This window comes from Somniosus microcephalus, chromosome 1, assembly GCF_052327205.1.
Source record: "Somniosus microcephalus isolate GS21.2 chromosome 1, FLI_Smic_1.0, whole genome shotgun sequence".
In the NCBI taxonomy this organism is placed as follows: Eukaryota; Metazoa; Chordata; class Chondrichthyes; order Squaliformes; family Somniosidae; genus Somniosus; species Somniosus microcephalus.
The window spans coordinates 11,751,244-11,769,231 of NC_140987.1; the positions used below are offsets into that span (position 1 = coordinate 11,751,244).

A 17,988-nucleotide genomic window follows, 5' to 3' on the forward strand; every position below is an offset into this window, starting at 1 on the left:
CTCCAGTTTATTCCAGACAGCAAGGGCTGTTACTGGTTCTGCTGTTGCCATTTACAGCTCCTCTAGACCCATCTTGTTTCTGGTCCCATTACCAGCCCTTTGCCATGTACCATCCTCCCACGTCACTTAACCGCTCCTGCCTTCCATCCTATTGCAGACTGTCCTTTCTTCCCCCTTCTCATTCTGTCCTTGAGCATCCCCGATTATAATCGCTTCACCATTGGCAGCCGTGCTCCTGTTGCCTGGGCCCCAAGCTCAGGAATTCCCTGCCTAAACCACTTTCCTCCTTTAAGACACTCCTTAAAACCTACTTTTGACCAAGTTGTCACCTGCCCTAATTTCTCATGTTGCTCAGTACCAAATGTTTTGTCTCACTGAAGTGCCTTGGGATGTTTTACTATGTTAAAGGTGCTATATAAAAACAAATTGTTTCCTCCCCCTTTGTACCAAGACTGTTGCATCAGAACTGGAAAAGGTTGGAGATGCAAGGTCACTGTCTGGACACATTAGCTCACTCTACAGATGCTGCCTGACCTGTTGAGTATACTTACAGCATTCTGATTAACCAGCACTGCAGAAATCAGCAGCTTTCACTGCCACTAATTTCTTTGATCAAAATTGAAACAAGTATCGCGCTGCGCCTTTGTCCACCTGTTCAAGGGGATCTCCTACCAGCCAGGGGCAGTTTTGCATTCACCTCTTCCAGGTAAGTCTCCATATTTCACCTCAATCAGGTGTACCAGTACAGACTGATCGATCCCATGACTGTTCCTCTTACCACCCCTGCCACCTTCACTCAGCAGCTCCAACAGTGTAAATTCAAGAGACTGAACCCAGTGTCCAAAAAGGGACTGTTCAAGTGATTAGATTGAATTAAAAAAACACAAGTTTGAATGATGCATTAATACATTTAATAAAAGACATTACAGATTTAGATTACATTTGTAATAGTCACAGCTATATATAAACAATCTACATTTCCAGTTTATTGAACTACAAGTTTCAAGATATTTGTATGGGCACAGAGACACTAAGGGGACTGGCAAGGAACAGGTGGATGACCTGCAGTAGCTGCCAATGTTTTGCTGAATTCATGGACAAGGAAAAGGAGGTCATGCAAATGATTGAGGTAATCCTGAAATCAGTATTAACAAATCTACACCTTACAAAACAATTGGACAGACTGGAGATGTTCAGGTCAGTGGGGACAATACGTGTGCAATGCACCAATGCCTGTATGTGGATGGCGGTGCTGCCTCCCATTTAGGTGAATGGTCAGGCTAGAGTGAGGGGGCACACTTGGGTTTAAGGCCACCAGGTGCAGGGACAAGACTAGTCATTGTAGGAGCTGACAGCAATATGTAGTTAAGTGTTAGGGGCATGGTCAAATGTGAATTATAAAGAACATTTAGTGCAGTCAGTCTACATCACACTAGTGGCTGATCTGGTCACGTGAAGTGTGGTCAAGTGTATTTGGAAGGATACTCAAGTGGCACAGCAGCAATATTGTTCCCACTCAAGTATTGAACAGAATCTTGTGGTATGGAGATGACTTTGCAAGAACCAATAGGGAATCCCAGTTACGATGGTAGCGAGGATTGATACAATGTTGAGTATTTAGGACATTCCCTTTAAAAAAGTCCAGAAGGGAAGAATTCATTTGGCTTAGAAAGGTTCTGGTTCTCATGGTGCCAAATTCTCCATTTGAAAGCAAGGCTCAAGTTTAAAAATACAAAAATGTGCAAAATTAGCATTTATTGGTTTCAGAGGCTAGGCTCTCCCCAAAAATCCCCATTTCCAATTGTTCAAGCATTGCATTTCTAGAATGCGTTGGCACATTTGAAGATACTCCAACCTGCTGCCATGTCAGAGGCCCCATGCTACACAACTGTAGCAACAGCATGCACCTTGTGTCAATGTCAGGATGGGAGCTCAAATATCTGCAACATTTACAATTGGAGAGAGAGACTTCCCCTTGCCCCAATTATCAGGTTTAGGACACCCTTTCAAATGGACCTGCAATCCTCCAGTGTAGGTGTGACAGCAGATACTGCTCAATTAAGGCACTGAAGTTCTACATCTCAATAGTGGCCACCACCTTCAGGCACCTCGCTTGCAAAGCCAAAACAAACCAGGCAGATCCACAGAATCAAAAAAAGGTGTGTTTAAAATGCAAGACCGTTACAATAGCAAGACTGGCAACAGGAGTTACCCTCTTCCCAACAAACCAATCATTACCCAGGAGGCTACTCTGATTGGCTTCAAGCCAAAAAGGATTGTGGCTTGCAAATCAGAAACACAACATATACCTTTTAACAATATAAAAGGAGCAATGTTACTGGGCAGCAGAGATTCTTCTTCCTCGACATTGGTAAGCCAGCATTAGTCAATTGACAGTCTACAGCAAGCCTTCAGGTAAAGAAGACAGTCATTTCCATCATTTGTTCTGCAGGAAACCAGATTCACTAGTCAACCCTTCTGTTCTGTGCAAAGGCTGTTCCGGTAGTCAAAAAAAATCCAGAGGATCAAATTTAGGGTGCCTGGGGAGAGAAGGCAAAGGTTAATCACCACATTAAAAGCAAGGATTAGTTTCTTAAAACTCATTTATCGACATTCAGGTACAACAAATGACCACTAGTGGGACAGCCATCTCCACTAATCCTCAGCTTTAAACATTGTTCATACCCACTGCAACTTAACCAAGGTCTGGGCCCTTCTCACCAAATACCTCAGCTGTTCAAGACTGATGACCAAGAGCCTTTGCACAGGTCTGGGAATTTGTCTCCTTCCTCAGGAGAACTGACAGCACATCTAGTCAAGGTGGAGATTTGTGAATTTCATGCCAAAAAAAGGGATGTTAGCACAATTTCAAGCAAAGAGATTGCATTGATACAGCACCTTTCATAACCTCAGGACATCCCAAAGCACTTTACAGCCAATCAAGAACTTTGAAGTGTAGTCACTGTTAGTGGGAAATGCAGCTGCCATTTTGCACAGCAAGCTCCCATAAACACCAGTGATAATGGCCAGAATCAGTTTTTAGTGAGGTTGATTGAGGGATCAATATTGGCCCCAGGACACTGGAAAGAACTCCTGCTCTTCAAAATAGCACCATGGGAACTTTTACATCAGAGTGCAGACAGGGCCTTGGTTTAACATCTCATCTGAAACCATCCAATGACTGCATTAAGCATCCTCAGGTTAGCTAAAAAGCAGTCAGCGGCCTCAACTGCACTCATCTCTCCTAGTCATCCTTGCAGCTTCAGATGTGCCAATTTAGGACCATTTGCACTGTAGATGGGGCCCAGATGGATGGAGCCTTTCCTTCCCCCAAAGTTACATTACAAGGCTGAAGCTAATTGATCGACTATTTTACACATTGCCAAATGTATAGCAAGAGTTCAATGGCCAGTGAAGATAACCCAACTCCTGTGGCCATTAGTTTCAGGCAGTGGCTGCAGTGCATCAGCTTTGCACAAGTTACCAAGTGTTTGCACTGGATTCAAACCGGTGATGCAATCAGCGAGTCAGGTATTGCTTGCTTAAGATGTCAGATTGTATCGGACTGGTTAAATACCTGTCGCGATGGGAGAATTAGTCCAGCAAGTCACTGGGATAAGAAATGAGCAGGAGTAGGCCATTTGGCCCTTCGAGCCTGCTCGGCCATGCAATGAGATCATGGCGGCTCTGCTTCAACTCCATTCACCGGCCCCATCACCATATCCCTGGATGCTGTTAGTCAGAAATCTATCAACCTCTGTTTTGAATATACCCAATGACTGAGCCTCCACAGCCCTCTGGGGTAGAGAATTCCACAGATTCACCACCCTCTGAAGAAATGTCTTCATCTCAGTCCTAATGGCCTACCATTTATCCTGAGGCTGTGGCCCCTGGTTCTAGACTCTTCAGCCAAGGGAAACATGCTCCCAGCATCTACCCTATCAGGCCCTGTAATAATTGTATGCTTCAATGAGATCCCCTCATTCCTCTGAATTCAAGGGCATACAGGCCTAGTTTACTCAATCTCCTCATAAGACAGTCCCGCCATCCCAGGAATCAATCTCGTGAACCTTTGTTGCACTCCCTCTATGGCAAGTATATCCTTCCTAGAGACCAAATTGTACACAGTACTCCAGGTGTGGTCTCACCAAGGCCCTATATAATTGGAGTAAGACTTCTTTACTCTTGTACTCAAATCCTCTTGTAATGAAGGCCAGCATACCATTTGCCTTCCTAATGGCTTGCTGCACAGTCACTGACACATCTACAAGGACATCCAGGTCCCTTTGAACATCTGCATTCCCTAATCTTACCATTTAGGAAATACTCTGCCTGTGTTTTTTTTACTATTAGGAACATGTGGCCAATTCACTCTGGTCATGGTGCAAGCATTTACTGGTTGCTAAAAAGGGTCACTTCTAACTAAACATCTTCAATCTAACAATCAGGAGCAGTGGTATCAGTCCTGAAGAGTTAGACATACTTACAATCTGTATAGGAAGTTATGCAAATGGATTTCCAAAGGGATCGCCAAATGGATCAGAAGATGGTTGAGCAGGGGCAGCCTAAATAAAACAATGACTATTGGTTACATCAAATCAAGAAAACTTGTATCCAAACAACTGTTGCTACTGAAGTGGCAAATTAATTTCACAGATAAATGAGGCAATACATTTTGGCAAGAAAAAAGGTCACGTTACTTGGAAAATACAAATCTGAATTGGCTAGAAAAGCAAAGTGATCAGAGTACAAATCACTGAAGGTAGCAACACCAGTCAACAAGGCCATAAGAAACACAAACCAGGCACTAGGGTTTATTTCTAGAAGGATTGAATTAAAAAGTAGCAAAGTTATGCCAAGCTTGTATTGAACCTTGGTTAGGCCACACTGAGGACTGTATAATTCTGGCACACTGGAGGGGGTGCAAATTTTTTTTTTTTTTTTTTTTAAAAAACAAAACAAGGATGCTACCAGAAATTAGGTTATACCTATCAGGAAAGGCTGGGTCTCTTCCCAGGAGGTGGGGGGGGGGGGGGGGGGGGGGGGGAGAAAGTGAGATGAGAGAAGGAGGGAGGAAGAGGCTGAGGGGTGACCCAATAGAGGTCTTTAAAATTATGAAAAAGTTGACAGGACAGTGTTTCAACTTGTGGGGAAGAGCAAAAACTAGAGGCCATCAATATAAGATAGTCACCAAGAAATCCAATAGGGAATTTAGGAGAAACTTCTTTACCCAGTGGCGAGAATGTGAAACACTACAGGGAGTGGTTGAAGTGAATATTATTGATGCATTTAAGGAGGCTAGACAAGTATGAGGGAGAAGGGAATAGAGGGTTATGCTGATAGAGTTAGATACAGCAAGATGGGAGGAGGCCTCGAGTGGAGCATAAACACCGGCATGGACTGGTTGGGCCGAATGGCCTGTCTGTACTGTATATCCCATGTAAAGATTGGTATCTAACTTTATTTGGTTTTTAATCTGGGTTTGGGTCAAGCCAGCAAGAACAGAACCTGGTTTTGGTGGGGTGCAGCGTTTGATCTACAATAGTCTCCACAGGTCAGTCACAGGCAGATGGTCAGATTCTGGTGGAGACCATCTCCTACAGGACCTCCACACATTGGCTGGGTTTAGGGTAACTTAGGGACCCCTTTGGTAAGAGTACTGAGATTTTTAATTCCATTCTTCATTAAAAGCCCTTGCAACCAGGGATTAGGAATTCACTGGGCTGAAGAGGGGGGCACAGTGTTAACTTGCTGCACTGCACGGCCTCAAGAGGCAAGCGTAGAACAACTTTAATGTAGTAAAACATCATAAGGTGCTTAAGATCACAGACTGACAGCTACTCTGAGGTATTAAGACAGGTGACCAAATGGTGGTAAGAGAACATGGCAAATGGAGAAATGTGAAGCTATCTTTGGTAGGAAAAAAGTATCTTTTTTAAAATGGAGAGATTGGGAAATGTTGGTGTTGAGGGACTTGGTGATTTGTGTACAAGGACACCAAGTTAACCTGCAGGTACAGCAAGCAAATGGTCTCAAGTTTGTTACTGTCCCATCCTGACCCACTGCTTATTTTTACCCAAATCTCTACTCAAGCGTCGACATTGCTCTAGCCACTTTTAAATAAGCTCTTCCTGAATCCTCCCACAGTGCCCCCCCCACATTAGTTTAAATGCCATGTCTACTAACATCTTACCACAATGTTCTTGTATTAAAAGCTGATTCAAAGGGGTAGGTTCTAAGTAATGTCTTAGAGGTGGGATTTAGGGGGGAATTCCAGAGTTTAGGACCTAATCAGCTGAAGGCACAGCCGCCAAAGGTGGAGTGAAGAAAATCAGATGCACAAGAGGCCAGAGCTGGAGCACTGGAGGAGGTTAATAGCAAGCAGCGAGGCCATGGAGGGAATTTAAAAATAATTCTCACCCTGGTTTTCATTTATTTTAAATTGAGATGTTGCCAGTGTAGGTCACAAGGGTGATGGGTTAGGACACAGGCAGCTGAGCTTTGGATGACCAAGTTTATGAAGGATGCAGGGTGGGATGCAGCCAGGAGATTGAAAGGGTGGTTGGAGTCTGGAACTCACTGCCTGAAAGGGTTGTGGAGGCAGGAACCCTCAACATTTAAGCATTTGGACGAGCACTTGAAATGCCACAGCATACAAGGCTACGGACCAAATGCTGGAATATGGGATTAGATTAGACAGGGCTTGATGGCTGGTGTGGACACGATGGGCCAAAGGGCCTCTATCCGTGCTGTATAACTATGACTAACCTTTGGAGGCACCAGCATGGATGAGTGTTTCAACAGCAGATGGGCTGAAGCAGGGGGTGGAGATGGGAGTGGGCTATCTCAGCAATGGAGATGTGGTCAGATGCTGAGTTCTGGGTTAAATAGGACACCAATGTGGCAAACAGTCTGGTTGAGCCCAAGAGTGGCCAGGAAGAGGGATGAGTCTATGGCTAGGGAAGGTACATGGTTTTGGTTAGAGTGAACCATTGGGTTGAGACACAGGTGTCACAAGATAAGCTCTCATGACAATGCTTAGAATCAGGTCATCTCTGGCCACAATGAGGCAATCTTTCACTTCAGGAAGAGCAATCTATTGCCAAGGAGCAGAGAGAAGGAAGTTCTCCAGTGCCACCACATGTCTGGTGCTTCTATTGAGTGACAAGTTTCAATTTTTTAATCCCATTCCTCAAGACTTTGAATGACTGAATAAAAGATGGTGTCACTTCCATGTCAAAACCCACAACTTGTACTCACAGGGGTCGTTGGAGGGGCAGCAAACGGATCTCCAATAGTGTCAAACAGATTTGGCGTTGGCACAGTCTGTCCAGGAGGTGCTACTGGGACTTCTAAAAGTAGAGAAACAGCAGAGTTAAAATTTGCAGGATATGGTGCATGAAGCAGGCCCAGATTTTGGCAGATCTCAGCATAAAAACCCAGCCAAGTGGAGCATTAAACTTTGGATCCTTCAGCAAATGAATCATCAACCACTTACGTCCCTTCCTTTACTGCAATGACTCCTGGCTAGAGCTCCCATTAAGGATATAGTTTCTCAAACTCTCCACTCTTTGCAAACTACAAGCATCAGGACACCTATAAAATTCTAACAAGACTAGATGCAGGATGTTCCTGATGGTCAAGGAGTCCAGAACCAGGGGGGTCACAGTCTAAGGAGTAAGCCATTTAGGACAGAAATGAGGAGGAATTTCTTCACCCACAGAAATCACAGAATCCAGTGCAGATAGAGGCCATTTCGGCCCATCGAGCCTGCACAGACATATCCCACCCTATCCCCGCAACCCCACGTATTTAATCCCCCTAACACTAAGGGTCAATTTATCATAGCCAATCAACCTAACCCGCACATCTTTGGACTGTGGGAGGAAACCGGAGCAAACCCACGCAAATACGGGGAGAATGTGCAAACTCCAGTCACCCGAGGCCAGACTCGAACCTGGGTCCCTGGCGCCGTGAGGCAACAGTGCTAACCACTGCCACCGTGCTGCCCTAGTGGTGAACCTGTGGAATTCTCTACCACAGAAGGCAGTTGAGGCCAATTCATTAAATATATTCAAGGAGGAGTTAGATATATTTAAGGCTAAAGGATCAAGGGATATGGGGAGAAGGCAGGGACAGGGTACCGAGTTTGGATGATCAGCCATGATCATTAAATGGCAGAGCAGGCTCGAGGGGCCGAATGGCCTACTCCTGCTTCTATCTTCTATGTTTGTTTCTTAAAGCTATGGGGATTTTAAACAAACTGGTCCTTAAACCCATCCACTCATTTCACTTGAGAAAATCTTCACCAGCTAGACATCCCAATCTGCACCACCATCCCTCTAGATTACTGCTCATCCCTTGCCCTCAAAAGCCAAACCGATACTGTGCTATTGCCCTTCATTTCCAACTACTTGTTATTCCTCACCATTTTCCCCTCCCCCAAAAGACTCTTCACAGCTCCTTTCAGCTACCACAGAAAGTCACAGGCAGCAACAGCACAGGGCAACTCCAAGGAGGAACTGGTCCCGAGCTTCTGTGACCAAGGAAATAACTGGCCATGAGTCGACACCGCTTCCCAGGACCGGTCCTCCTTCTGAAAGAGCAACATTTAACTTGCTATTAACATTCTCTACTTGTGACTAGAGATCCAAGTCTACATTCACCTGTTCTGCACTACTTTAGTAAAGGAAGCAAACTAGAGACAAGAGTCAAATGAAAGCAAAACATCTGTAGGTGGCTGGGATTTTGGATTCGATCAGTAGAAGCATCCCATTTGATAAAGTACTAAACTCCAGGGCAGGCAACTCCTGTGCACTCTAGATTATTAAGCCTCAATACAAAAACATTAGCCAAGGCCATTACCGCTTGTTGCTGCAGTTGAGATTTGATTGATGTCAAAGTCATCATGATCAGCAGTTTCTTGGGCAACACCCACTTTACTAGTGAAATACTGGGCAAAGGCTCCAGACGCCCCAGGGACTGCAGGCTGCTCACCCCTCCGAGCAGGGACAGCTGGGGGTTTGGCAATCTGGAAGTCTCTAAACATCTCTTTGACGCTCTTCTTCTCTCTGTCTCCCAGTGGGTCCAAGTCGGTGAAGGCATTGCTTGGTGGCTGTGGGCTGGCCTGAGGAGCAGGTCTTGGTGGCGGTTGAGGTGGGGACAACGAGATCACAGGAGATGCCAGACCTAAAATGGGCTGCACCATTGGAAGTGAAGATGCAAATGGATTAGATCCAAAGGGGTTGACTGGAGGAATTGGCTGACCCCAGACACTAGGTGGTGCCAAGATTGGTTGCCCCCAAGTGGAGGGTGCAGGCATGGCTCCAAATGGGGCAGGTGGGCTCCAGACTGCGGTCGGCTGACTAACAAAGACATTGGGTTGTCCAAAGGGAGGTTGTGTACCAAGCATTGGCATTGGAGGCATGGAGCCAGGTTGGGCAAGTACTGGAGGCTGCTGTCCCCATGGTGTAGCCTGGGGAGGTCCAGGCAAACCTAGAAAGATAAAAAAAGAGCATATTACCTCTAGTTTGGCTTACAGCTTATTCTCCACCATTATTGGCTACCCCATAATCAAAGCACCAATTTTTAAAAAAAGACACTACAGATAGAACATGGGTTTAGATCAGAGTTTCCCCCCTTAGGAGGGAACTCTTGGATCAGAGGGGGCAAGGAGACAGGGGCAAAAGCTCAGGCAGACACTGCCGTGTAAAGACCAAAGCCATCCCGAGTTACTGGGTAAGTGCAAACTGACTCAAGCCAGTTCAACACTCCAACTGGTTGCAAATGTTCCACTTACAAGGACTGGGTTACTCCTAGAACACAAAAGGTCCTACCTGGGCTGGCCCGTGGAGATGTAGAGGCCGGCACATTGAATAGATCCAGAGGATAACCGTGACTTGACTGGGCTGGAGGCGGAGTTGTTGCCAAAACAAATGGACTGGATCCAAAGTCGTCACTTGTCTACAAGAGAAAGATGCAAACAATTGTGCTCATCACATCCAAATATCATTCAAACCTTCAGGCAGCAATTACACAATTTTACCCCAATTGCTCAATTCAGAAGCATCAGGAAGTGGGTGCTGGTCCAATATGGATTTGTACTTCTACCGAGAGCCAAGCCCACTCCCAGGTCTCTGCTACTGTCCCCCTTGAGCAATCAGTTTCACTTGCACAAGCTTCTGCTCTTTACCCTGTTGAGGAAACTACAAGGAAGACCTGAACCCATGATGTTCTCCCATTAGCAGAAAGTTGGTGCTCCACCCCAGACTGTTGGTTATAGAATTCTAGAATAAATCCATCCCAAAGATCTACCCTAAATGCAACCTGGAGCATCACAACACCAGGAAAAGATTCAACAGGAATCTTGGAACAGGAGTAACTAAAATCATCTCTCATCTTGCATGCTGAATCTGAACAATCAAGCATGTGTGCAGTGTTAGTTTAAGCATGTTGCAGCAACTTCTGTTCCTCCCAAATTTTCTTCAAGGTTGAAGGGAAAGGGAATCTGGAATCTATGAGCGAGTCTTGTCTGGGACCAGTCACCGAAAGCTGGTAGTAATGGCGGTGTTAAGAGCAAAATAAGTTAGTAATTTTAAAAATGGTTAGAGGATTTCTTTCTTCACCTGAACATTCCGCCTGCCTCGTCCTCCTTTTGTGCTCTGTGGCGGAGGGGACAATGTAATGGAGTCAAGGCTCTGCATCAGGAAGGAATCCATTTGCTTGTTGGCAGCACTGTGTGTGTCTGGTTTTAACCTGTTGTGTGCTGGTGGTACAACACCCAAGATTTCAGCAAAGGGGTTGGGTGTGGATTTGCTAGCCAAATCAACTGGCTCTTGCCCTAGTAATCCATTCACTGCCCAGGATGAGGAGTCAACTTTTGGGCTTGTGACAATCCGGCTAGAAATCTGGTCAAAGTCATCATGACCAAGGTGATTGCTGCTCTGCGCACCATTGAGAGATGGATCACCTAGGGAAGGATGACGAACTCCATCTCTCTGATTGGAAGGTTTTACAGAATCAACTGAATGAGAAGGTGCTGAATGATTAATTTCAGAAAAAGGATCATTCCCAAAGGGATTGGGATCAGGTGCAGGAAAGAAGTTGAGTGAGGAAGCTGTGGTCTCATCACGAAAAGGATTGCCTTTCACACAGGTGTTCAAGGGGTCCATTTCAGGAGAGGACAAGTCCAGCAAGTAACCAGAAGAACCTTCATTACTTTCCTAATCATTGATAGAAAAAATAGTCAAGATTTAAGAGTCACAGGACCAACACAAGCTACCAAAAAAACTACAAATCATTCCAAGAAGCTTCATGGAAAGACATGAGTGCAAGGCAATCCTTACCTTTCTGAATAGCTGTTCCTTCATCAAACAATTTACACATTCTGCTCATGTGAATACAAGCTATGGGGTGGAATTTCTTGTGCATCAGTGCCTGGTGAAACCTTGGTACAAAACTGATTTTGCAAGGCAAGCGATTGAGGAAATTCAGGCAGTTTATGCCATGCCCAAATTACCTCAATCTTTGATGCCTATTGATTGATCCCTGCACTAGTCCAGCCACAAACAAATTTCCTGCATTTATTCATCACTTTCAAAATGGGTGCAAAATTAAGCAGAAAATTTTTAGGTGCAGTAGGAAACATCAGTTTTTTTTTTTAATTTATCCACCAAGACCTGCACCATTTGATTTCTTTGGTTTATGGCATCAGTACAAGTTGTATTAAAGAGCAAAATGCTGAGGGGTTGTTTTCTCTGGCTAGAGAGAGTCTAGAACCAGGGAGCCATGGTTGCAGGATAAGTGGTTGGTCACTGAGGAGGAATTCCTTCACCAAGGAATGTGAATCTTTTGGAATTCTCTGCCCCAAAGGGCTGTGGATGCTGAATCATTGAATATATTCAAGGCCGAGAGATTTTTGGGCACTAAGGATCTGGGGAAATCAGGCAGGAAAGTGGAATGGAGGTCAAAGATCAGCCATGATCTTATTGAATGGCAGGCTCGAGGGGCTGTATGGCCTACTCCTGCTCTATGTAAGCTTCCATGATAGCATGTTGAAGAACATTCAGTGCCCAACATGCATGAATGGTGAGATGATGCAATTTTGGTGCTCTTCAGGTACCAATGGTTCACACTGATCCCTGCTAGTTTTACATTCTGGCAGATGCTAATGAAATCAGAAGAAAATTTGGATGCAAAGACATTGGCAAAGTGTGCTGAACCTTCAGATTACACTCCCACAGGAAGTTCTACCACAAGCTGACCCTTCAATAAAGCCACTATTTACATCCTCATTTACCCAGTGAATGAGCCAAGTGAAATGGGGTCACGTGTTAATGGAGATATCAGCTAAAGTAGGACACTTGCCATCAGATCACCCAAATATTTTCCTTCAGTCTCACTTGGCCCTCCCAAGGTGTTGGCAGCTGGAGCAGAACATTCAAAGCAAACCCAATTATCACTAGTACTGTGCCACCGTGACAAAAGCGGTACTAGCGCTTTCAAGCCGATATTGGCCGTGCAGCTATTTATCCACAATTGTTCTCATGCGTTTCAGCAGATGTTGGTGATGGAACACCCAATTTCTCCCCTCCACCACACTGAATGTTCTGCTCTAGCTACTTACCAGTGCCTGCAAGCAACCTCCAACTGCCTTAGGGTGAAGACTGACCAACTCAAGGAGAGTTACTGGTTGGAGGCTCAGTTACACTACGGGTCTCTTATCTGAATAAATGTGGGACATCTTGAAATGTCAGTCAGTATATGGGATAAAGCTGGCAGAGCCAAGTGATTAACATCTGAACTCCCAGTTCATTGGGCAGAGAAAATGTTGCTAAATTGGAATGTTTCATGGACTGAGCTTCTAGGGTGGATTAAATAAACCTATGCTCATTTATAAAACCACCTACAGTAGCACTGTCACTTAATCAAAATCTTGGTTCCAAGAAATAAAGGCCAACCTTCCCAGCAAGGACCCATGACCTTCAGTAACAGCCAACTACAGATCAAAAACAAATTTAGTCGGCCAGCCATCAATAAAACTATTCCTCTGGTGGAAAGGGGGGGGGGGTGCAGAAAGAGTCCAGAACAAGGGGGCATAACCTTAACATTAGAGCCAGGCCATTCAGGGGTGATGTCAGGAAGCACTTCAAACAAAGGGTGGTAGAAATCTGGAACTCCCCAAAAAGCAGTTAAGGCCGAGGGTCAGTCGAAAATTTCAAAACAGAGTGATAGGTATGGGCAATGGAACCAAGGTGGGTAAATGGAGTTACGATACAGATCAGCCATGATCTAATTGAATGGCAGAACAGGCCCAAGGGGCTGAATGGCCACAGGACACAGTTACTGGGAAGTTGCTGTAGACACAATGAGGTCCCCCAACACTTGGCTGCTGTTCAGAACCAGAGCTCCTCTCATTTATAAAAAACTTTACAAAATAAGTCTAGTGACATGTGACTGGGAAAAGGGCAAAGCCAGCAGTTTGTTTTTACATTTGCTCAACATTTCAGTTCCCATGAGCTGTGGAACACATTAACTGGGCTTCCAGTAAAAAAGTTACCACATCAATGAAGTGACCTGAAGTTGTGTAAATATCTAGTTTTAACTACTTCAGTCCCCATGAGTAAATACTGATCAGAATCAAAAAATCATGCAACTCTGCACTAGTTGTGTCATGGGCCTTCACAAGGCTTTTTGAACAGTGATGAGTATTTGGGCAATGATGCCATTCAATTATTCCAATAACTATTCCCCCTCCATTGAATCATACTTCACTGCTAAGAGCACAACAGCCTCAGTTTCCAGGCCTGCTGTTAAATTTTGCAATAAACTGAAATCAGATGGGCCTAGTTCATTAAATGGAGAATTTAACCCCATGACTGCAAGCCTAGCTATGGACCAGACCCATTTCATGCCCTCCCTCAGAGTTTGGTTAACTTTATTTAAACTAGTCAGTCCAGTACTTGGAACATAATTTTCTGGAGGTATTTCTCTGCTCCAGCCCATGGACCAGGTCACCACTTCCAACACTCCACTGGGCAACTCCAAAAACCCAACCCAGGAAGCCAATGAGCAAGACTACTGTCCACTGGACAGCTACAGTTAATGTCCCATTTACAGGGCAGGGGACATGGATTCAGTTAATGGAAATTAATACCTTGCCCAAGATGAAGTTAAAGAAAACCAATCTGGGACCTGGTCAGTTATCTGGAAAATACCAGTGCAGATGAATTCATTACATGTGCTTCATTCATGAAGGGTTGAAACCATGATTGAGGAATTCCTCAACTATCAAGCATAAAGAAATGTGACAGGACACCCTAAAACTAGAAGTTATTTCCCTAGTTGTCTTAATCTCTAGCACAGAACAGGATGACAAAGTACAGCACTTTTTTTAAAAAAAAATAGGACAGTTCACACCCACAGACTTAATGAGAAAGTGATTTGGCTGAGAGCAGAGGGTCTGATTAAAACAGGCCAATTTTACCAAGACACTAGAAGTGCTGGGGAGCTTCTGATGCCCGAGCCAATATTCATCTAAAAAGCCATTTGTGGGGGCTTGCGAAGCACAAATTGGCTGCCACATTTGCCCACATAAGTGGCAAAATTGACTTCTGAAAGTTGCTAGACAAATACCAAGTTATTTCTTAACCAATTCCTGTGGAATGAGAAATGTGCTTCTGCCACCACTTGGGCTGGAGAATTCCATGTGGTAACCACGTGTAAAATACTTTGTTTCTGGCAACCACCTAGAGCATATGCTCCCAATTACTGATCTGTCAAGTAGTGGCACCAATCTCACCAGCCCTCCCTTCACTTAGGTTTGAGACAACAAGCCAAACCTTTACAAACTAGAAAGTAATTCCTGGCATTCTGGTGAATCTTCACTGAACACTGCAGATCCATAGGAAGCCCAGAACTGCACCCAATACTTTAGCCCAACACCAGCTACAAATTCTGCCTTGCCACATGAGCCAGAATCCCAGTTTGCTTTGTCTGCTCCATCTGACTCATCTTGAAGGCTTGTAGACAAGTCACCATTTCCTGAAGATGCAAAAGAACTAGGAGGAGGAGTTGGTGTTTAGATAAAGATCCTTCAGACCACTGCTGGCTGCATAGAGTGCAAAACTAAACCAAGCTGAAACCAGGGAGGAGGAGGCAGGGAGACAGTTTCAGTTAATTATTTAGTGCTTCCCACAATGTTGGGCTGGGCAAGAGCCAACAGCAAAGTTCATGACTACTCACCACTGGAGTGTAAACAACAGAACACAACATCCTGGAATGTTTGAGATATTCCCATTTTAAAATAGTCATCCAACCTTTGGCGTACAGTTCAGAAAGTCCAACACAACTTCAGTACTAGTAAAGTATCATTCCTAGAGACATTTACCTAGATCCCACAATACTGATTATGCAGAATGATAAAAGGGAGAAACAAAGTGACCTACAATGAAGTCCAAAGACAGTCAAGAGGAGAGAGACCTCTGCTGGCCAGCTGTACACCAATTTCCCCAAGACTCCCTTGGAGAAAGTTACCAAGTTCCCAGAACTACTCATTTTCATTTAATGTTAAGCCCATTCACACCAAGTCCTGGAGTCATCTCAAATTTACAGCACAGGAGGCCATTCAGCCCATCGTGTCCGCGCCAGCCTAATCCCACTTTCCAGCTCTTGGTCCGTAGCCCTGCAGGTTACGGCACTTCAAGTGAATATCCAAGTACTTTTTAAATGTGATGAGGGTTTCTGCCTCGACCACCCTTTCAGGCAGTGAGTTCCAGGCCCCCACCAGTCTGGGTGAATAAAGTTCTCAACTGCCCTCTAATCTTTCTACCAATTACTTTAAATCTATGCCCTGGTTATTGACCACTCTGCTGCAGGGGGGGGAAATACCTACCTAGGCACCTCAATTTTATACACCTCAATCAAGTCTCCTCTCAGCCTCCTCAGTTCCAAAGAAAACCCCAGCCGATCCAATCAATCTTCAGCTAAAATTCTCCAGTCCTGGCAACACTCAAATCCTCTGTACCCTCTAGTACAATCACATCTTTCCAATGTGATCAGAACTGTACACAAATCTCACCAGCATTTGAAGTAGGCCCATGAGCAAGATCACAGGTGGATACATAAACCATCAGCAATTGGGCTACTTTACCACATGAATTGTAGATCAATCCAGGTAGGCAACAGTCCTTAGCATTTGAAAGTTCAAAAAAAGCATCCCAATAATAAAGGGTCAGGAGCAGTCATGTCAAAGTTAAATTTCTATTCTTTTAAGAACAGATTACAAGGAAAGCCAGTCAAGACTGAGCACTACCCAACCAATCTGATTGGCCAGTCACTGTTGTTTATCTTACCGCTGGGGAATGGATATCAGGTGGAGTGGACATGTCTCCAAACAGCTGCAGCTGATCAATGTCCTGTTAAAACAAGAGAAACCTTTTCAGAAGAATGCCAATTAAGAGGATCATTTGCCTGCTTCAAGGGATTGTCCAAATTTATCATAGAACCTGGATACAAATGGAAACACTTCAGCCCAACCAGTGTTGGGGTTTATTCACAAGCAGCAGTGCTATCCCATGCTCCCACTCAGTACCCATAACCCTTCCTAAATCTTCACCAGAATCAGAAGGTTGTGGGGTCAAGTTCCACTGCAGAGACTAGAACTCAATCTAGGTGGACACAGCACAGAAACAGGCCATTCAGCCAACCAGTAGTCTCTAGTTCTGCACTGTCAGAGGTGCTATCTTTCAGATGAGATGTTTGAAAAGTCTGCCTTCTGGATGTGCAAGATGCCACACACCATTTGAAAAGCAGGGGCATTGTCCCTGGTGTCCTGGCCAATATTTATCCCTCAACCAACATTAGAGATTCTGGTCATTGCCAGTTTGTGGGAGCTTGCGGTGTACAAATTGGCTGCCAAGTTTTACATAGTGACACAACCTGGAAAGGTACTTCATTGGCTGTGAAGTGCTTTGGAATGTCTGGAGATCATGAAATGCAAGTTCTTAAGTGCACCTATAAAACCCATTAATGTTGACGTGGAACTAGATAGGCAACTCTAGGGACACAAGCAGAAGGCTTTAGCCCAGCTGGTCAAAGATTGTAGCTTCACCAACTGACACAAGTAGGTGGCCTGCTGCATCTCATTCACTTTCAGCAAGCACCCTCCACATTGAAGGTCCCATTAGTGCAATGGGCCGACACAAGCAACTGCTGGTTGAATGTTCGGATTGCTCAAGTTTTCACAACTAGAGGCTTCTCCCCCAGAATGGCATCCCAGCTCTTAGAAATTGCTAGACAATGAGACGGTTCTTCTACCATCCCAGTAGTTGCAGGATACAATATGGCATTGTTGACTTAGCAAATCAATCTAAGTCAGTTAGTCTCGAACAGACCCAGACATTGAGTGTTAAAAAACCCAGTGGTGCAGCTTTGGGAAATCATTGATCCTTTAGAGGACTTTGGACCTCCTCATTTACATTGTGATCATACATTCAACCAAATACAGTCCATCCAGTTCCATATGCAGCCACCCAAAGCAGCATTTCTAGTTTGAGCCTCCCACAAAGGACTTACTTTAACTTGGGACACCTGGTCATCAAAATTCAGCAATGGACTACCGTTCTGTAGAGGAAAAACAAAGAGCATTAGGTAAGATAGAACCACAGCACTAGAAAATTAAAACTAAATCTCTTCATTAGAGAAGTCTTGCTCCTGACAAGACCAAATCTCATTTGTTTTGGTATAATTAATATGGAAAAAAAAAGCAGTGGGTGGACAAACTATTTGAATCTGGTCATGTAGGGGTTACATAAAGCCCTAGGTGAATTGCAAGATAGATGCTATACCTCCCCCTCTAGCAAGTAATTAGGAGGCTTGACCATCAAACCCAAAGAAGATGCTTTGGGGAGGAAGTTGGATAGCAGAGTGCACTGATGGGCTGAATGGCTCAGGCTCATCCTCAGCTGTCATCTTGTCCTGTAGTTCATA

General features: G+C 44.6%; 1 protein-coding gene across 4 annotated transcripts in view; it reads right to left on the bottom strand.

The window, feature by feature from the left end:
- Nucleotides 1-888: 888 nt before the first annotated feature.
- dab2 (DAB adaptor protein 2) overlaps nucleotides 889-17,988 on the bottom strand; it is a 70,713-nt gene continuing 53,613 nt past the window's right edge. For 3 of the 4 annotated variants that reach the window (XM_085966161.1, XM_085966006.1, XM_085966078.1), the window contains exons 8-15: nucleotides 17,575-17,622; nucleotides 16,353-16,415; nucleotides 10,626-11,222; nucleotides 9,837-9,963; nucleotides 8,866-9,495; nucleotides 7,261-7,352; nucleotides 4,488-4,565; nucleotides 889-2,540 (exon numbers count right to left, since the gene is read on the bottom strand). In XM_085966161.1, coding sequence (XP_085822287.1) covers nucleotides 4,503-4,565; nucleotides 7,261-7,352; nucleotides 8,866-9,495; nucleotides 9,837-9,963; nucleotides 10,626-11,222; nucleotides 16,353-16,415; nucleotides 17,575-17,622 — 1,620 coding nt within the window. In that variant the 3' untranslated portion in view covers nucleotides 889-2,540; nucleotides 4,488-4,502. The remainder of the gene's footprint in view (nucleotides 2,541-4,487; nucleotides 4,566-7,260; nucleotides 7,353-8,865; nucleotides 9,496-9,836; nucleotides 9,964-10,625; nucleotides 11,223-16,352; nucleotides 16,416-17,574; nucleotides 17,623-17,988) is intronic. The other variant, XM_085966244.1, reaches the window with a different exon arrangement.